The following is a 21,902-nucleotide window of genomic DNA, read 5'->3' as shown; positions in this document are numbered from 1 at the left end:
AAAAATTAACGCGATTAAATTTTTTAATCGCGGTTAATCGTGGCCCATTTTGTCCTCTGTCTGCTGGACTGGAGGACTGGAGTGTGGGACCTCCAGTCCAGTAGGTGGCGGTAAGGCACCTTCAAGTTGGTTGCTACACAAATATACACAGTCTAACATATATCCACAGCTCCATCCATTGATTTTTTGACGGCTTTGTTGTCAACAAATGCACATGGCCATGTATTGATTTTTTTGACAGCGTCGGTTGTCAACAAATGCACGTGGCCAGGCAGAGGCGTAGCAAAGTAAAGGGCAATTTCCACTGGATGCAATTTGTTTCAATTCTGTGTGAGTTTCATGCATCATGTGTTATGATTAGGTACTAGGCCTGCTAGGTCTGGTCTAAAAGTTGTTTGTCTAGAGATTATAACACTTTGGAGGGTTGAAAGTCCAAAGCGCCATATATAATATTTTTAATAGAGATTAATCGCGAGTTAACTATGGAAAAAATGCGATTAATCGCGATTAAAAAAATTAATCGTTTGACAGCCCTAGTTATAATGTGTTATAGAGATAGAGATTATAGAGATTAAAGTGTTACCAACCATTTATATGATTATTTATTTATTGCTTCCCTTATATATTTACACAGACATCACTTCATTTATTGATTTATTTCAGCGTTTATTTTATAGATGGTACTTCACATGACCGGTTGCCCCCAGTCCTGAAGGAAAGAGGAAGAACGAGGAAGAGACTGGATGACAGTTAAGGCACTTTAATATCAGAAATAACCTCAGATCAAATATTTTGTCCTGGCACCTGATGGAGGCTTCCATAAAGGTTTAAAGCACTTCAATGTTTTATACAACAGAAAATAAAAGACAGTTCGTCTTGTTAAGACTTTTCTTCTTAATTAGAGACAAACACAGATGATTCTCTGACAACAAACTCTCATTTGGCAAAGTGAAAACGGCTGAATAGATGGAGGGGGGGAGAGAGGGAGGGAGGGGTGATGCTGTCCATCCATTAGTACCGGTCCAAACACACACACACACACACACTCCCTGGTCCTTCCTAAGTGCAAGCCTGAGCCCTCAAACAGGGCCGTTGTATAGGGGAGAAAGGTGATGATAACTCTAGGGGCCCAGCGCCCAGTGGGGCCCATAAAAAACCCCAGTAGTCTAATCTTTGTATGACTGATTTATTCTGCGTAAGACCCTGACTGATACTCATAGTACACTGTAAAAACTCAACATCTTTCCAAGAATATTTGTCTTATTTCTTGTCCAAATGTCTCATTTCTAGTCAAAACTAATCTCTTTCCACTTAAAATAAGACTCATTACCTAAAAATTGACTTGTTTTTAGATCATTTTCACAATAAATAGAAAAATCTGCCAGCGAAAGTAAGTTTTTTGTGCTTGTAATAAGAAAGAAAAACTTGCTCCACTATCAGATTTTTTCTACTTATTCCAAGTGAAAATCTGCTTGAAAGAAGTAAAAAGTGTCTAAAAACAAGCTACTTTTAATATGATGTGTCTTATTTTAAGTATAATGAGATTTGTTTTGACTAGAAATGACATTTTGACTAGAAATAAGACAAATATTCTTGCTAAGATACTTGAGTTTTTGCAGTGTAATGCTGCATTAGCATCAAAACAAAGAAGGCTAAATAAAAAACGATAATACATACGTAGTCTAAGAAAAAAAAAAGGAAAAGTTAGGGGGAGGGGCCACTTTAGTATTCTTTAAGGGGGCCCAGAATTCCTAGCAACGGCCCTGTTCCCTCAAACAGTCTTTAAGTGTTGTCACTCTGTTAAAACACACACACACACACACACACACTGAGAGAAAGAGAGGGGTGGTCCTAACAACAGCTTCACTCACTGAGTCAGTCCCTGATCACTACCCATCACACGAGTCATGAAAGTCAGATGGTGTTGTGTTGTGTTGTGTTGTGTTGTGTTGTGTTGTGTTGTGTTGTGTTGTGTTGTGTTGTGTTGTGTTGTGTTGTGTTGTGTTGTGTTGTGTTGTGTTGTGTTGTGTTGTGTTGTGGAGTAGAAAAGTGGTTTTGGCAGCAGACAGTCCAGGATGCACGTCAGTGACGAGTCCTGCTGTTGTAGAGGCACCAGAGGTGTGTGTGTGTCTGTGGGAGTGTGAGTGTGTGGACACACTCGACGACGATGAAGATCAGAAGACGAATCATGGCTTAGCAGACAGACAGTGGTGTGGCACCGTCGCCGTGGACACCGTCCCGTCCACCGATGACCTAACCTAACCCTCCGTCCCGTCGACGAGGTCGGCTCTAACTTATCAGGAAGCTGCAACACAGAGGGTGAGACTGTCAGACAACAGACCGAATCTCCTTGTTGTTTACATTCTACTTCCGGGTAGAAAACCAGCTGTAATGTGAATGAGATCAATAGTAACTAACGAGAGTTTAGCTATATATCATATGTTTCAGGCCCTATCACCGTTTAGACAAATCTGAAATGATTGAAGAAACATTACTATTTCTGTGTGTGTGTTTTGTGTTGCTATGTGTTGTATTTAGGGTTGCAAAGGGGCGGTAAATTTCCAGAAACTTTCCATGGGAAGTTAAGCTGGGGAATATTGGAAATATTCCAAATTGGAAACTTTCCATGGGAATTTATAGGAATTATTGGGAATGTAATTTTTGTATGAACAATCAATTCTTTTACTGAACAACAAAAACATGAATGTTGACTAAAATACTACTATATATATATATATATATATATATATATATATATATGAATGAATGAATGAATTTATTTATTTCGGTATATCAAGCTTATATAACCAAAAGGGTGTAGGTTGAAGCCAAAGCTTATATACCCCTACCCCTTTTACCTTAAAAAATTAAATTAAAATAAAATAATATATAATAAAATAAAATTATATATATATATGTATATACTGTATATATACTATATTACTATAATGGTATCTGATCATCTGCGAACCTCCGACTTTCATTCTTGATCAATGAAAACATTCTTGCAAAGTGTTTTCGCTTTTGTCCGTCTTGCGCCGGTCCAAGAATTTCACCGTGCGCGCGGAGGCTCATGGGAAATGTAGTGAAAACACTTCGCTTTCCATAGATATTCACGTGTACTTGCATTAAATCTGGTTGTTTTAGTATGCTACTATATATACAACTATATTTAAGTTGCCTGTTAAGGGCCAACCTTCAATTTTGTAAATTTCTGATTTATTCCCATTTATTCCCTTTTATTCCCATGGAAAGTTTCCAACTTTGAAAATTCCCGGAATTTTACAACCCTAGTTGTATTTATTCAGTTTGGGGGAATCACGGTGTCTAGAAAGCATCAGAGGCTCAGCTGACAGGGACAGCTAACGGTAGCTAAGCTAACGGCGGTAGCTAAGCTAACGGTAGCTAAGCTAACGGTAGCTAAGCTAACGGCGGTAGCTAAGCTAACAGCAGGACGTCAGCTGTTAAAACCCTCCCGTTGTGGGACACGACATGAAACTACTCCAGTTAGCTCAGTCATGTCGTAACTCAGATATCCGCTGGAGAAAATATTTTTTCATGGAGCGTTTATTGAGTCACTGAGTTATTAAAGTTTAACAGGTAGCTAACCGTTAGCCCGGCTAATCTCTGATAACCATGACTAATTACGAAAATGTGCACACAGAAATAGTAATGTTTGTCCAATCATTGGTTTTATAGACTTTACAAACATCAGATTAGTCTAAACGGTGATATAGTGACATGAAAAATTAGATATATATAGCGAAACTCTCGTCCGTCACTATTGTTCTCATGCTGGTTTTCTACCCGGAAGTAGTTGTAAACAACAAGGAGATTCGTCCAATAGGAAACCAGGCTGCACCGTGTGTGTCCACCAATGGGAACGGGTTAGAAGGAGACAGACCTGTATGGGTATCCATGGTACTTGGCTCTGAAGATGGACAGAAGGCAACTGAAGAACAGCATCACCAGACCGATACCTGCTACACACATGACTGACACACACACACACACAGAGTTCATAATCAGCTTCATTTCTGTATCAATAATAAACTGCACCCTCATCACCTCTGTATATGTATATGTTGTGTATTTTACTATAACAGGGTATATACGTACAGGAATCTTGAAGTTAATTTTAATACCTTTTTAAGACATTTTCAATACCTCACCGCCACTTCAAGCTGTAACCATTTACATCAGTGACACTTTTAACTCAACAGTTTTAGTTTGTGATAAAGACTAGCATTCAAAATAGGGTTAGGATAATAAATCAAAGGCAAAGTTTATCCCAAAAAAAAAAAAAAAACATTGCTCCACTCTCAAAAAACAAAAACAACAATCTTCTTTTCTATTTTATCTACCGGTTCATCTTTTGTTTTTTTTAAAGTATATATTTTTCGGCTTTTTGCCTTTTTTATTTGATAGTGATGACAGTAGAGATAGACAGGAAATGGGGAGGCAGAGAGAGGGGGAATGACACGCAGGAAAGGTCTGCCCGACGCGGGATTCGAACCGGGGACGCCTGCGGCGAGGACTGTAGCCTCTACATGGGGCGGCCGCTCTACCCACTGCGCCACGCACCGCCCCCATCTTTTGTTTTTTAATAAAATGAATAAATTCACACACTTTTACAATGTGTGTTACAATGCACTTTTACAATAGAGGGTATGCGCTTACGTCACGTTGCCCTCGGCAACGCCACGTTCGATCGGACTGAGTGGCAAAACAAACCTCCCTCAACGTGCTGGCGGATAGCGGTGGACTCATAAACTGGATAAAATATCTTATATCTCAAAAGGAATCGACAACCAGCTCAACACAACCGTCTGTTCCACGGACACTTCCTGTAACCATGGTAACACACAGAGTGACCGCGGCACCTGCAGAGTGACTGACAGGCTCACTGTTACTGTGCAGAGGGACGAGATTACAGCTGTTACTGTCGTCCTGACACTGACTCCCGACACTAAAACACGAGCTGCTTTTATTCTGAAAAACTCTGACCAGTCAAACTGTAGGATGTGTTAGAGGACTAGCTGCTTTTATTCTGAAAAACACTGACCAGTCAAACTGTAGGATGTGTTAGAGGACTAGCTGCTTTTATTCTGAAAAACTCTGACCAGTCAAACTGTAGGATGTGTTAGAGGTAGGGGTGTAACGGTACACAAAAGAAAATCGCTTCGTTACTGCGTCGTTTTTAAACTTTGGCGGCTCTGCCACTCGTCTTTTTGCCGCTCAGTGGACGTTCCACAGCGAATTCCGAGTACCGTGACGTCCAGGGGTTAAAGCAAAAAAAAATCTTTTGACTGAAATTTTTTTTGCAAGCCCCCCCCCCACTCAGCGTTCCTTCGTCCGGTGTGCATTATTGTCGTCATTTTTGCCTTGTATTTTAAACCTGATGAAGGAACCTTGTGATGATTCTGCATACGCATAAACCTGAAGATGCAAACTGCCTGCAAACTCTGAAGTGGTCAAAAAGGTGAGTCACCAAACCCCTGTAGGGGGGTCTGGGGGCACCCCCCCCCCCCAGAAAAAAAATGGTGATTTTAACACATAAATGAAGCATTCTGGTGTCCTCTGAGAAGAACATTCTATAGAAGAAAAACATTGAGTAGCTACTGACTAACTGGTTCCTATCATTGTAAGGCAACAAGGCCAGAATGGCTGGAGAGTATGAAACTTAAACTGAACTCAGAACTGGTCTAGAAAAAAAAACCGAATGCGCGCGGCCACGTCCGCTCGGACCGCGGCGGCGGACCAATGACCAACAGGTCCGCTCGTTGCAGGGGAGCCAACGCTACTACGTACCGGTATAAACCGGTATCTGCCTCCAGTGAGTGACAGTCACGTCACCGGGCTCATGCGTGCAGGCAGGCCAGGGTTGCCAGATAGTGCGAAAAATATCCCCCACACTCTTACTTTTTTACTTCACTAATTAGCGGGAGAAATTACCGACTGGGAGCCGACCCCCACCCTCCCCTCCTACTGTGCTCGCGCCGCCCCCCCACATCCCCGTTGAGAACCACTAGGTTAATACAACGGTCCTGGCTAGTTTTATTGGTTGAGAGCAGCGTTAGTAAACCACAACAAAAACACGTGTAGCCTTTTTTTTCTCCCCTCATTTTTTCTCATTGACGGAAATCCGTCGTGGCGACGGAGAACTTTAACCCCTGGACGTCAGGTGCATACCATGACGACTATGTCCTTTAAATCTACCAACATGACCTCCAGTGTGCCTGTCACACACAGGGACACAAACAGACTGAAAAAACCTCTCAGGTAGAGACTCATCAGCATGCTGCAGAACACCCAGTCTGTTTTATGTAGGTGTGTGTGTGTGTGTGTGTGTGTGTGTGTGTGTGAGTGTGTGTGTGTGTGTGTGTACATACTCTTCCTCTTTCCTATCTCTATGTCCGAGGTAGCAGCCTCACACAGCAGCACGATTCCCATGGTAACAGCAGCATCTGATAGTGATGGTCAAGGTTCAGACAGGAAACACATCCATGACATCATGACAGTTAAAGCCTCTCCTGGGCTCTGACTAGGATGCACATTTTGAATTTTTTTTCTGACCGATAACCGACGCTCGTTAACCGATTATTAACCGTTAACCGATAAGATTAAGACGCTCGCGGCACACGGCCAAAAAAAAAAAAAAAAAAAAAAATCACTCCAATTTTTTTTTGCCGTTAAATACACACGTGCGCTGCGACGGCTGATCAGCGCCACGTGTCACATCTACTCTGCTCTGTCTCAGCTGATCGTGCTCAGATCGTCCAATGTAGAACTGTTTTTATACAAAGTGCAGCCAAACACCAGACTGAAGGAGCAGCAGAGCTCCTCTCTCTCCTCTGTGGAGCTGCAGGTGAACAGGCTGGAGAGCAGCAACGTCCTCTTTCTTTTTTTTTTTCTCAGCGCCGTAGTTACAGGTGATTCACATCTATGTCCGTGTAGCTACATGTATTGTCTGATCTTCCTTCATGGGGGCTGCTGCTCATACTGTCAGTCCTCCTGTGGAACTTTTTGCTGCGAAATATGACTGAAGGCAGTGAACTCTGCACGTGTCGACACGCCCCCATGAGTTGACGACATAAGGAGCTAATAATAATAATAAAATAACCGATAGTATTAATCGATCAAAGTTCTTGTTATCGGTTAACGGTTAAACGGTTAATCATGTGTAGGGATGTAACGATGCATCGTGAGTCGATTAAAAATCGATACAAATGCGTGACGACTCGCATCGGTGAAAATAAAAAAAAATCGCGATGCGTGAGAACAAAGTCTCTGGTGAGAAGTAGCTACATGATCTCAAAAGTCACTGGTCGATTCATTTGTTCGACACCAGACGCCGCCGCCACGCACACATACCAATTCACTCTCTTTTCTCTCTCTATCTCTCTTGTCCCTCGGTGCTACCCCCTGTTTATTTTGTTTGTTTTTTTCTCAGACCAATCGACCAATGAAATTGGTTCATGAACTATTAGATTTTCTTTTTTAATTGAACGACTATTTGTAAATAAGACAAGTTTTACTTGTGATAAAAGGTGATAAATGGTGATGTGCAGTGTATCTCAAGGGGGCAGTTGTCGGTCTGAGAAGTGAAGTCACTTCCGCGTTCAACAAGCTGCAATCCCCTCTTCTTCCTCTGGGGGCTGGTGTCAGAAGGGAGCATTCCCCATAGACCCCCATGTTAAAATCGCCGACTTTACATCCTCAGTAAACATGTTAAAAGCTTGGTGTCAGAACGTTTTTTCGTCTCAATCGATAGTTTCTACCCCCGCACACACTCTGAGGGGGGTGAATTTTTTTTTTACTCTGCCGTTTTACTGTTAAAAGGTTAAAACTCTGGCCAATCAGGGCGCGGAAACGTTGAGTGACAGGTCTGAGCAGCTCCGTGGACAGCTGCTTCGAGGCCAGTGGGCGGGTTCTCGGCCGGCCAATCCAACATGGCGCTGTTCAGGCCGCCATATTGGAGTCACAAAAACGACTCCCCACAACTGACCCCCTCCCTCTCCTCAGCTTGTCTTGTTGTTGTTGTGTGTGTGATCAGCTGAAGGATACTGAAGAGCAGCACGATGTGGGTCTCGGCCACGAACTGGGCCTGGCTGCTGCCGTGGATGTAGCTCTGTGGATCAGATCTGAGGTCAGTTATTGTTCACACCGTCACTCACACTGTGCTGTGCTGTGGGCTGGAGGCTCTGAGGCTCTGACTCACCACTTGTCCTGTGCTGGGGTTCTTGTGTGCATACGGCGGTCCTCTGATGTGGTTCCACATCTGGCCTGAAGTCATGATCAGGACGAAGCACTGGACACACACACACACACACACACACACACACACACAAGAACACAGACACACACACACACACACACACACACACACACACACGAGAACACAGAGAGCAAAAATCAGTGTGCACATTTTTCATTTCTACTCCACCTGTCTGTGAGTTTTACTTAGAGAAGAACTGATAGTATTACAGTGTTACAGATTTGATTTGATTTGATTTTTATTTGTCTCAAACCAGCACATCAAAAGACAAAACAATCTATGTAACAAGAAACAAAACAATAATGATACTGTGCCAGTTTGAGAATAGAAGGGGCTGAAGGAAGCAAAGCTGATCAAGTTCAGCCTCCCCGCCACATTGTGATTCATGTCATACATCTGTAGTTCCATACAATTCAGAAGATTAAAAACATATTGCTTTAATATGAAATAAGACCATGATTATAAATAAAAAGAGTAAAATTAGCTGTCCAGTTCTTTATAGCTGTCCAAGAGTGTATGTTTGTACTTACTTTTAAATTTACTTTTAAGTTATTGCACATTTTTATATCCTCATCTAGTCTATTCCACATTTATACACCACAAAAATAGATGCTGAAACTTTTCAGGGTAGAATGGATGGTAGATTGTTTAAAGTTACAGTTCCCTCTTAAATCATATAATATGCTTTGTCTGACCAGAAACATTTTTTGGGATGTTTATTAGTAGCAACCTATTCCAGGCTTTAAACTAAATCTGACCTGTTTTGAATTTGACTATAGGTCCTCAAATCTTACAATACCCGATTTTAAAAACAACAGATTTGTATGATCAAGGTACCTGTTGACCTTATTACATCATTTCAGTCACTGTATGTGAGACTTGGGCCTTGTTCACACTTTCGCTCCAAATCTGATTTTTTTTGTCATATCCAGATTGTGTAGTTTGATTTTAGCCAAAAACCACATGATGAGATCCGATTTTTCTGAAACAGGTTCAAACCGCATACGGAGGTGGTTTCTAATGCGATTCTGATTCTGATTCTGATTCAATGTGAACAATGGCGCTTCAGGGCTTCAGACTAACTTATCTTTAATAGGAGCACAGTGGCCTCCAACTTGAAATTTTAGGAGCACAAGCAGAACATTTAGGGGCGTAAATCGACCCAAAACATAAAAAACAGCCAATAATGTAATAACTTTGGCCATTTTAAATGTGATAAAGCCAACAACATATTCACTTTTTTTTTTTTTGCCAATAATGTAACAAGTTATCACATTATTGGCCTAGTATTAGGCCAATAATGGGGTGGGCATTGCCAAGGACCTCACGATACGATACGCATCACGATACTTGAGTCACGATACGATACGATATTGCAATATCCAAATTTTGCGATATATTGCGATACTCTACGATATTCTACATAGTTCACTGAAAAATGTAAAAGGCATTATGCATCTTAAAATCCGAGTTGTATGTACATCAGATGATAGTGATAATTTATGGGACAAACTGAGTCAAAACAATGTAATTCGAATTATCCATGCCATTTTATACAAGTGCAAGTTACAACAACATATTTGCATGAACAACACACTGTCTGAGGCAGCAGTACAGTGACACCTCGCGGAGCAGAGGTGCGGAAGTCGTACTGGATTTACGTCTGAAAAATGATTTATTATTTGAAAAAAAAAAGTGAAAAAAATGTGAAATTTTTTTTTTTTTGATTAAAAAAAAAACGATATTTAAATATTGAATATCGATATCGTATCGCGATACATTGCCATATCGATATTTTTGCCCACCCCTACTAACAAACCAAACATCCTGACTCTAAGAATGTGTGTGTGTGTTGGCTGCAGTTACCAGTGCAGAGAAGGCCCAGACGTTCTTGTTGAAGAGGAACTCCAGGTTGTGTCTGCGCAGGTAGGCCAGTCCCCCGATCACGGCCAGCAGGAAGCCCAGCAGCAGAGGCCCCGCGTAGTTGGGGGGACGGATCACCCTGATCTGAAACACAGACGGACAGAGAGCACCGTGCTCGTAGTGTTCACTCAACACACCGGGCCTGTCCCATTCCTCCACACTTGGCTCAGCGCGCTTGGTTACCACACACACTTTGGTGACGTTTTGCTGGCCGAACGTATATTTACATATAGTGTACAAGCATGGATTAAGTGGCCAAGCGTGTGTGGGGAGATTTAAAAGCAATCGGGACAAATTTGACAAGTGCAGCCTGTGTCATTGTGCACAGTAGCACAACTACTACACACACACACACAGCACAGCAACAGTTTATAAACAGTGCTGCTGGATCACAGTCTCATCTACTCCTAAAGTGTCTCTATGCACAAGATTCAAATCATAAATGTGTAAACCCAACTCTGTAAGTAAATAAAACAAACAAAAAAAACAAAAAACATAAAATAAAAACATGAACAGAGCATGATGAATATAAAATATGACATTAAAAAGTCATAATTATGAGATAGAAAGTTCATTTCATTTTATTGAGATTAATTCAATCTCATTTCCTAAACGGGCTTGTGGCTGCCGGTGACGGCGGACTTCACCGTGGTGCATTGTGGGATTTATACTTGGCCAAATACCGCTGGGATGCGGTCTGACCTTCAGTGTGGGTAAAGTGCAAATCAAGCAGCTGCACTTTCGGTCGTTGGAGAAACGGGACACACTGAACTGACACTAAGAACATGAACGCACACGCCAAGTGGCCAAGTGTGTAAGTGTGATCGAGTGTGCATATTGGGACAGACCCACAGACTGTAAAACAAGAGCCCACGGCCACGCCGACGCTGACCTGCACGTCCGTCCTGTCCGCCACCCATCTGGCCAGCTGCTCGGCCGCGAAGCCTCGGACCTGCAGCTCGTAGGTGTCGGCCCGGCGGGGTTTCCCTTTGGACGGGAAGTGGAGGAAGGTCGGAGCAGAGTTCATGTTCAGCTGAAACACAAACACAGAGTCAGTCACCGACAGAGCAGAGCATCACACTGGGGCCGGTGCTTCTTCTTCCAGTCTGGTCTCACAGGTTCATCTGGTCTGGTTCACTGAGGTAAACCTTTATTTACCTCTCTGTCACTTAGTTCTTTTTTCAAAGAGATTTTATAAACACTTTATTTGTAATTTTCAGTTAAAGGGATAGTAGCATTTTTTTAAAGTGGGGTTGTATGATCTCCAAATAGCCCCTAAGTACTTTAATTGCAGTAGAAGACTCTCTGCACTCCTCCCGTTAGCAACGCCAGCCCATAATAGCCCTGCCCAGAGATTTACAACATACATTGTTGTGAACAGACCCAAAGAAACGGCCTATTTTCACGGCCTAAAAGAGGTTTTACCTGAAAAAAAATACACAGTTCCATTGTTCACTATAATATAATTTTTTCCAGCCCTTCAAAGTTCAGGAAAAACACAGTTTTTATTTGGACCTAACCAACTCACGTATCCCTCCGCCCAGGGTTAGCGCCCACCGATCAGCAGTTGGTTAGGTCCAAATAAAAACTGTGTTTTTCCTGCACTTTGAAGGGCTGGAAAAAATTATATTATAGCGAACGAGACGAGGGTTAGGGTTTGGAGACTTGATTATGCCAATGTTTCACTTTCTTTCATTTGGGACACCTCATACATTTGGTGATGTATTATGCTGACTATGCATGCTATATTCACATATTTGGTATCACTGGATTCTGCACAACTCCATCTTTCAAACAAGTCATCATATGTGTTTCTATGACAATCCCTGATTGAGCAACTACAAAGTAAATGAGAATATTCTGCATAGATATTCTTTATTTGCATGTCCGCTTATTTAAGGCAAGTGTTTATAGGTCTCTATATGTCACACACATCAAGATATTCACATCCAGTTTTTTCTGATAGGTAAAGGAACTTCCTGGCCACAATTATGTCAAGTTTCAAAGCTGTCAGAGCTTGTGTTATTAATCTACATGAGTTTATGTGTCTTAACTCCCATACGGCCAGGCTGTATTTTTGTTCTTTTTTAAGTTTGGGGTGTATGACAATATGTATCAATTTAACAATGTTTGCAGTAAAATATTTTAACCTAAGAATCCATTTCATATATGGGAGACCTTAGAGATGAGGAAAAACATTGTTAGGTTTTGTTCTACCTCCGGTAGGGGTATCTCAAAAACTAAAGCCCTTTTTGACAGTTAGTCACTAGCCTATTACATCTATCTATCTATCAACACATCTGTATGAGGCAGATGTACAGGAACAGGATGAGTGGATCCAAAGAGGCAGCTGATGAAACTTGAGCAGGTTTTCAGTCCGACACCACAGCAGCTCACTTCACTACCAGCTGTTTGATGTAAATGTATTAACAGTATTCAGACTTTTTAGAAGCAGTCTCACCATCTGGAAGACGTCCGAGCCTTCATCAAAATCTACAGACGCAAAGAAGACTTTGTTGGTGAAGGCGGAAGAATAGCGCCAGGAGTTAGCCAGCACCTGGAACTCCTCGTCTGCTTGTCTGAAATGAAAAGGTACGTCGTTCAGTAGGAAAAGCAGCAGCAGCAGCAGCAGCAGCAGCAGTTCCCTGAGCATGTAATGTATTGGCTATGTTGGTATTTTGATATTTTGATATTGATTATTATTCTCATTATCATTGTTGTTGTTGCTGCTGCTCATGAGTACACACTAATGGACACATGTACAGTACACACATCCACACACACACTTATATTTTCTGTTTTTTTAAATTTTATATTTATTATTGTTGTTGTCAGTCATTATTATTCTTTTTTTTAAATTTTTATTAATTTTTTCATGTTATTTTGTGTTTTTTCACTAGGGATGTCACGATTACAAATGTTCTTGGTACGATTATTGTCAGAGAAATAATCACGGTATTACGATTATCACGATTATTATGCATTAGGCTAATTAATTTCACAACACTATGAATGTGTAAAATCAAATATAGTCAAAATATAATGACATTACTCATTGTTTACACAAAATATTTCAAATATCTATGAATATATGACCAATTATTAACCCCCCAGGGGAAATGTTTGAAATATTCAGGTCATAAATTGTCATCTATACCAAATGTTTACATTTATTTTAATCATTTTTTGTTTTATTTTGTGTTTTTTTAATACAAATGACACACTAACATTTAAATTCTACCGATTCAATGTTACGTTAAATAAATGGACCAGTATCGGTGCATTTACCTTTATTTTTGCGCCACATCTGCCGATAAGGTTCCAACATCATCTTATTTGGGAAGTGACGGTATTTAGGAATCTTTACGATTAATTAATTGTGGCGTTTATTAATACCGCGATTAATTGTGAAAACAAGTAATCGTGACATCCCTATTTTTCACATTAAACTGTAATATAAGGTGGAGGCTTAAAAATAAGCCCGTTGTGGCTTTTTGCCTCTCCCTGCACTGTCCGTCCTATTGTTACCTACCATGTTTTATGCTGTATTTTTTTTTTACTTTGTGCAAAAATAAAAATTCAAATTCAAAAAAGAGCTGCAGCCTCTCACCTGCAGACGCCACACTGCCTCTGCGGCTGCAGCGCCGTGAACATGATGACCACCGAGTAGTTCCTGGGAGGAGCCTTGACGAAGCGGCGGAACTTGTCCCCGTTCATCCTGATGACCGAGCGCTTGGAGGCCCAGTCCATCATCTGAGTCACCTTCTCCGACAGCAGCGTCTGCATCAGGGTGGGGGGGAAATATAAATATATTGTAGCATAATCTTGGCTAAAACAACCAATTAATGCAAGCACTGCAGGGCTGCTGAGGCCACGCCCCCTTAGTGTTGTCACAATACCAACATTTTGGTACCGGTATCGGTACCAAAATGTTTTTCGATACTTTTCGATTTTTGGTACTTTTCCAAATAAAAAGAGAACAAAAAAATGTCTTTATTGGCTTTATTTTAATAGAAAATCTTAGAACTATAACATATGCATCAGTAAATAATCAGTAAATCAGTAAACAGTCACTGCTGCTGCAGGATTAAATTTCCATCTATATTAATCTGAACTCTTCCTAAATTAAATCATTAGTGGTCTGTTTAAAAATGAATATCAACTGGTTTTCTTTGCATTAGCCTATTTGAGGTCTGAAAACACGGCATCTCGTTTTGTTATTTTGACCAGTTGTAATTTTTGGGAGAAATTGTCATCAGTAGTTTATAGAATGAAACACAAACGTTCATTTTACTCAAACACACACCTATTGTTTCCCATACGTAGACCAAATTGATTCTGCTCCGCAAGAATTTCAAAGTTCTACTCACAAATAAATCTGTTGAAATGTCATGTTTTTTAGTTGTTGTATGTTGCATGGATGTCAGCTTATGACAGAACTGAACATTTATTTTTGTGTTTTGGATACAATACAGTTTGTTCACCCCACATTTCCAATTTGGAATTTTCCAAATTTCTCCAGCTTAAAGGTTATAGCTAGCTACAACTTTTTCATCAAAAGGATACATTTTTCAAAAATAATGCATCCACAGAATGTCTAGAGGGGTGCAGAATAAAAGTATTAATTTTACTGAATTAAAAAAAAAAAGTATATAAATAATTGTTTAAAGGTGATAGCTACAAGTTTAATTCCTTCTGGCCAGTAGGTGTAGAACTCACTCTGCCTGCTCTCGCTCCAACCTTCTGTTTTACTGGTTGCCAGTTACCATAGATACTATACACGTAGATGCCTCTGACGCAGGAGGTGTCTAACTTTTACTTACTGTAAGTTAGTCTACAGAGGCAGTAGAGGTCTATCACTGAATTTTCAACCGATTTTCAAGCCGTTTGTTTTAATATAAATACTACAATTCAGGTACACAACTCACGTTAGCAGTTAGGGTTCATGTAAGTGCCATGAAACTGATTTAATATGGCCTAGCACAATTATATAGGTAAGTTAGCCTACAGTGGTTTACACTCACTCGCCGGCCTCATCACCATGGCAACCACAAACTCACAACTACCACAGCCTGGGGAAACAGCTGATAAGCCAAACTATTAATATATGAACTAGCGGTATATGCACTAAATGTAACACATATCCCACCCTATGATACGTTACGTTAGTTTCATTTATGTCAGATAACTCACCTACATCACATTCAACAAGTTCATAACAGTTATATAATATAAAACAACTTATTACTTGAGAAAAGTTATTCCATGTTTCTTCGTTTTGGCGTTTCTTTCATGGGAACATCCGTACGCAGCACAAAAGTTTGGCATTTCACCAGATTCACAGCTGTCAAACCCTCTGACAGTTGACTGCTCGTCAGGAGGAACTCCTTCTCAAGATGGCGGCCGTGAGACATTCCTGACAAGCCTGAATGCCGCATCTACGTTTATATATCTATGAGCAGTCGACACATGGCATCACCGTTCTAATGCTGTTGCCACAGAGATCATTCCATGCTACGTTGCCAACGTGACCAGATGTAAATATTTACATATTTCGGACCCGCCAAAATTTATTAAACAATTATTTATATACTTTTTTTTTTTTAATTCAGTAAAATAAATACTTTTATTCTGCAGCCCTCTAGACATTCTGTGGATGAAAAGTTGTAGCTATAACCTTTAACTTTTCATGGAAAGTTATAAAGCAGAAGTAAGTGATATATTTGTGTTAATCTAAGTCTTAAATAGTTCTATCTTCCGACAGCAATCACTTCTATAGAGTGTTTGGTCTGAAACACGGGTCTGTCAGTCCCTCTGCTCTGCTCTGAGCCCAGGAGAAAACTTTCCTTGTATCCTACAAACTTTATCCAATGAGGAGAGAGAACGGCATAAAGGGGCAGTCCTCTCTGTGTGTGCAGCCAAGGGATGCGCCTGAATGTGGTGACGTAGGGACGAGGACTGTTATGGTGCGTTCAAGGCAACCCATAACTCGTGTTTTTCCGACCTGTGAAGTGGTACCAGTTCGATCTGGTACGAGTTCACGGGTCAGAAGTTACGAGTGGCCGTTATAGTGACTTTCACAGGTAAAACAGGTCGGAAAAACACGAGTGGGTTGCCTGGAACGCTACAAAGTCGTAAGTTGTGACTTGAAGCTGTAATTTACGATTTCAAAAGCCTGCCTGGAACGCAGCATTAGCGAAAACGACCGGACCACTTACTTCTGCTTTAATTTTTGCCTCTTTGCAAACACATTTACTATATATGAATGACTATAGAGTCATGATATAAACCTCTATGTGATGCTTCCTGTCTATCCTCGTCCTCTGCTGCAGCAGAACTCTCTCCATCCAGTCTCAGCTGAATCCTCTTATTCATCTGCCTCTGAAACAACTCTGTCTCCTAATGTTAGAGGATTATTTCATAGCATAGTGAACGTCCAGGTCACAACTTGTCTGGACCATCAACAAGTCTTTATATGTGCTTTATAATTAATAATCACCTATTGGCTTTTCTCTTCTGCACCAGCCTTTCCAGTTCCACTAGTGGACCTCCAGGCCACGCCAGGTCCACGCCCATCACAGATACATAGTTCATCTAGTAACGTTACACTGCTTTATGCTTCACTTGAAGGACACGTGCAGTAGTATTACAGTAATGAGAGATTTCTAACGAGGCAAACTCTGTCCTCTGATGCCAGGAGGTAGTCGGTGACAGAGCCCTGCCTGCTGCTGTCAGTGACTGTGACAGAGAGCGGCAGGTAGAGTGGAGGTTTCAGCTTCTTTACCCTTAGAAAAATTTACTTTGGAAAAACATAAGTGTGGTCATATCTTTCAAGAATTTAGGTTTCCATTACTTTTAGGTTTTGGAGGAATTTTCTAAAGGGGACATATGATTGGTTGAGCCCTGAATTGGTGCCCTATAGAGCAGGGGCAGACCTTAATATTAAATATATGTATCTCTGTAAAATCTATGCGCATGTTTGACTATGTGGATGTACATATGTGTAGCGAGCACGCTTATGTGTATGTTTGTGCAGGTAAGCACATACTGTATATGTGCAAATACCCACTAATGTCAGTGAAGACAGATTGCTGCTTTTCCACTTATTTCTTATTGATTTAGATTGTTTTTGTCTTTGTTTGCTTGTTTTGTTTGTATTTTGTTTCCTTGTTTGTCTTATATATATATGCATGGGTTAAACAAAAAAAGAAGAAAGAAAGAAACTGTACGAGTCAGCCCATCATCGATATTGTTTCAAGATGGATATTTTTGTTGTTGTATCCTTTTTGTTAATTTATTGGAAATAAAAACATATATTAAAACTCCTCCACTCCTCTCTGCTCTGCTGCCGCTCTCAGTCCGACCCGTTCCCCTGCAGAGCCTCGGGGTCCTCGGCGTCACCACCAGGCTGTGTGCCGGACACTATTGATATGCACTTCCGACTTTCCTGGTTCACAGTTGAAGTTAAACTCAGCTACGACATTCTGATCTTTTTTTAGAAACATCATATTCAATCAGACACCTGCAGATTTTTTTAACCAATTACTGAAGACTAGAGACAGACATTATTAACCATTACACCAGAAACACCAGCTCTGGTTACCTGATTCTTCCAACTCTGAGAACTATAATCTACTCAAACACTCTGTGATCTATCGTTCAATAATGTCCTGGAATTCTTTACCTCCTCACATATCTCACTCACAAAACAAATTAACTTTTAAAAAACTACTCAAGGCTTCACCTAATGCAGCTGACCATATGACTGGGAATTCATTATTGGTATCACAATTAGGATTACTATGATAGTAGTGAAAGAAAAGATATTACAAATGTAGGGCATTATATGATATGTATGAACTATGATGTTTTTTAAATATTGTGGTAGTATGCATGTATAAATTGATGTGTGTGTGTGCATGTGTATTGTTGTTGTTATTGTTGTTTTTATTATAAGTGTTTATTATATGTGAAGTGTAGTTATGATTGGAATGTATGACTGTATGCAGTGGCGTGCACAGGGTGGAGGCAGGGGGGGGCGGTCGCTCCCCCTCGTGGCCCAATTGTTGAAAAACGCGTGCTAAAGTGCCCCCTGGGAGCCAAAACATGTGCTAAAGTGCCCTCTAGGAGCCAAAACGTGTGCTAAAGTGCCCTCTAGGAGCCAAAACGTGTGCTAAAGTGCCCTCTAGGAGCCAAAACACATGCTAAGTGCCCTCATGGGAGCCAAAACGCGCGTTAAAGTGCCCTCTTGGAAGCCAAAACGCGTGTTAAAGTGCCCTCTTGGAAGCCAAAACACATGCTAAGTGCCCTCAGGGGAGCCAAAACGTGTGCTAAAGTGTCCTCTAGGAGCCAAAACGTGTGCTAAAGTGTCCTCTAGGAGCCAAAACGTGTGCTAAAGTGTCCTCTAGGAGCCAAAACGTGTGCTAAAGTGCCCTCTAGGAGCCAAAACGTGTGCTAAAGTGCCCTCATGGGGGCCAAAACGCGCGTTAAAGTGCCCTCTAGGAGCCAAAACACATGCTAAGAGCCCTCATGGGAGCCAAAACGTGTGCTAAAGTGAACTTCAAGGCAGCCAAAACACGTGCTAAAGTGCCCTCTAGGAGCCAAAACGTGTGCTAAAGTGCCCTCTTGGGAGCCAAAACACGTGTTAAAACAGGCCAAATCGACGTTAAAAAAGATCAATTTTTTTTCGCCGCCAACCTGTGGTCGCCGGCCAAACGCACCATGTCGCTACAGTCTCACTCTTGTCATTTTCTGAAACTTGGCAGCCCTGAAAGTGCCCTCTAGGAGCCACATCTGGGAGCCAAAACATGTGCTAAAGTGCCCTCTTCAGTGGCGAGGACGCGCTACTAGGTGCCCTTTTTTTTCCTTTTCGCCCCTGCCCTTCAAAAAGTCTGTGCACGCCACTGACTGTATGTGTTGATGTCTGGGTATATCACTGATGTTACACTGTACTATGTATTGTACCCTATGGACCCCAGGAAGATTAGTGGTCGCCAAGGCGGCAGCTAATGGGGATCCATCTAATAAACAAATAAACAAATAAACAAATAAACAAACACTGTGTGACCGCTGTCAGTAGCTTAGTTTGTCTGCACTTTGTTTGACTTTCTAACACCCGCAGCCTGATGCTAGCTGTTAGCCTAGCTGCTGCTGCTGCTGCTGCTGCTGGGACGGACTTTAAACTGTAAACTCACAGACTTCCTGCGGTGTGTGTGTGTGTGTGTGCTGCTCCTGAGCCGTGTGTGTGTGACCGTGTCTTACCTCTTTCTTCTTCTGAGCGTCGCTGAGCTCATGGTGGAAAACCGACAGCACAAACAGCGAAATCAAAACTTTTCCAAACATTTTGCGGCAGCAGCAGCAGCTCCGACTCCTCTACTCGCTACACCACCGCCTCCTGTCAGCTCTCCATTGGTCAGCTGTCAGCCAATCACAGCGAGCTGTCATTCTGCTGCCGCTTTTTTTCTGTCAAACTTTATTGATAAACACATATACAACCACACTGGAGGACGGTAGTTTGTAGTTTTTTGTTTTGTTTTTGTTAGGGGACATATTATGCAAAACTACGTCAACATTTTGTAAACTGCCATAGTAAGAAATGTCTCTTAACAAGCCGTTTTAATTTCACCCGACTTGTGAACATTCAAGCCCTCGCTCCCATGGTTACCATGGTTACCTCAGCTACCAGAGCGAAGATTCTAAAGCCTGGTTTATGCTCGACGCAGTCGCGAGTGCGCGAGGCTCGCGCGCCACAAATGACGTAAACGCGCACCTCGCGACGGCGTCGCGCGCTGGCGCGCCGCGCTGTCGCGCACCTCCAGGATTTTGAAACTTGGCGCGCGCCGCGCGAGTGTCGCTCGGTTCAAAATGGATGAATTTGAGGGAAGACTGGCTGAGCTGGTACGCTCTAGCATTTGTACAACTCGTAATTAAGTTATAAACACCATCAAATGACCCAGAACTCGAGGAACTATGCAAATCCGGTCCCTCCTCTCCTCCATGTGCATCTGTTTACAACAAGCCGGCGAAAAATCAATACATGGAGCGATCGATAACGTTATATAACTACTACACTGATGTTGCAAGGACGGTTGGTTTTCAAATCATGTAGTGAACTATCACAATTACACCGGAGCTTTTTAATTAAGGTAAATAGTAGAGCTATAGGAGAAATCCTGCTTACTTCTTCTCTGTTTTTAGTTGCTTCTGCTACTTCCTATTGTATTTTTTTATCTACCGCCCCCTGTCTTTGCTACGAATATTGCAACGGTGAATGCGGCAAGTATAAACGCCTGTGCGCTCTGCCGAGGTGCGCGCGCCAACTGCCAACGGAGCCAGGCGAAAGTATAACCTAGGCTTAAACCGACCTAGGCGGGTGCATATATGAAAAAAAAAACACCTAACCCTAAAAAAATTCTAACAAAAGGTTTCTCAGCTGTTTTTTATAGTATTAGATGTCCTTAATAACATACTAAAAGTTTACCAAAATTTGACCACTAGAAAGGTGTTATTTTCAAGATGGCGTCCAAGATGGATAGGAAGCCTCAGGAGACACCACAGGTGAATAGGGTAAAATTTTTAACTAACAGATATCACCATGAAACTTCCCAAGTTTATCACTTACATTAAGACAAATATTTTTTATATTACAAGTTTTGTCAAATTGTATGTTTAAATATGTAAATGAGGCAATAATATGCGCTAATTTGCATACATTTCCAGAACCGAAATCTGAACAATGGATAAAAGCCACTTTCAAAATTCTTGTTTTATTTTGTTGACATACTAGAGTCAGAAGTTTTTACAGAGGGGATTTTGGATATCTCTCTTTATCACTCTGTAAATGAGAAAATACTGTCACCAGCCCTAAAAATTCAAATATCGTCGTGTTTTTAGGAGTAAAATGTTGTATAAGAGCCCAAAATCTCCACTTCAGCAGCACTTACAGACACCAAACCTTCCAGTTTGATCCCTTTCTATATTCTGAAGGTTTTTACAGAGGGGATTGTTGATATATCATTCATAGCCTGATTTATACAACATTTTACTCCTAAAAACACGACCAACTTGAATTTTTAGGGCTGGTGACAGTATTTTCTCATTTACAGAGTGATAAAGAGAGATATCCAAAATCCCCTCTGTAAAAACTTCTGACTCTAGTATGTCAACAAAATAAAACAAGAATTTTGAAAGTGGCTTTTATCCATTTCGGTTCTGGAAATGTATGCAAATTAGCACATATTTAATGAGATATTGCCTCATTTACATATTTAAACATACAATTTGACAAAACTTGTAATACAAAAAATATTTGTCTTAATGTAAGTGATAAACTTGGGAAGTTTCATGGTGATATCTGTTAGTTAAATTTTACCCTATTCACCTGTGGTGTCTCCTCAGGCTTCCTATCCATCTTGGACGCCATCTTGAAAATAACACCTTTCTAGTGGTCAAATTTTGGTAAACTTTTAGTATGTTATTAAGGACATCTAATACTATAAAAAACAGCTGAGAAACCTTTTGTTAGAATTTTTTTTTTTCATATTTGCACCTGACTAACCGTGTAGAGCAGGGCTGTGAAACTGGTGTGTAGAGAACCCAGCTGTGCTCAATCTGTTGGTTTTTCTGACCAAAGCATGTTACTAACATTACTTTTATATGGAGCTATTTCCCTGACATTAAAAGTTGGCATTGAAAACAGAAT

At 41.1% G+C, this 21,902-nt stretch overlaps 1 protein-coding gene across 1 annotated transcript; it reads right to left on the bottom strand.

Moving 5' to 3' along the window:
- Positions 1-2,049: 2,049 nt before the first annotated feature.
- magt1 (magnesium transporter 1) lies at positions 2,050-19,602 on the bottom strand. Its single transcript, XM_085788593.1, has 10 exons — positions 19,463-19,602; positions 13,812-13,981; positions 12,663-12,780; positions 11,094-11,234; positions 10,145-10,285; positions 8,222-8,311; positions 8,068-8,131; positions 6,393-6,467; positions 3,905-3,995; positions 2,050-2,305 (listed from the first exon to the last, which is right to left on the bottom strand). The coding sequence occupies exons 1-10, from the start codon at positions 19,541-19,543 to the stop codon at positions 2,290-2,292; spliced, it is 987 nt and encodes a 328-aa protein (XP_085644719.1). The 5' UTR covers positions 19,544-19,602; the 3' UTR covers positions 2,050-2,289.
- Between the last annotated feature and the right edge of the window lie 2,300 nt (positions 19,603-21,902).

This window comes from Trachurus japonicus, chromosome 10, assembly GCF_045865225.1.
Source record: "Trachurus japonicus isolate A0001 chromosome 10, Traja_1.0".
NCBI lineage: Eukaryota > Metazoa > Chordata > Actinopteri > Carangiformes > Carangidae > Trachurus > Trachurus japonicus.
The sequence above is the reverse complement of the archived record's forward strand: the minus strand, read 5'-3'. Positions and strand labels throughout refer to the sequence as shown.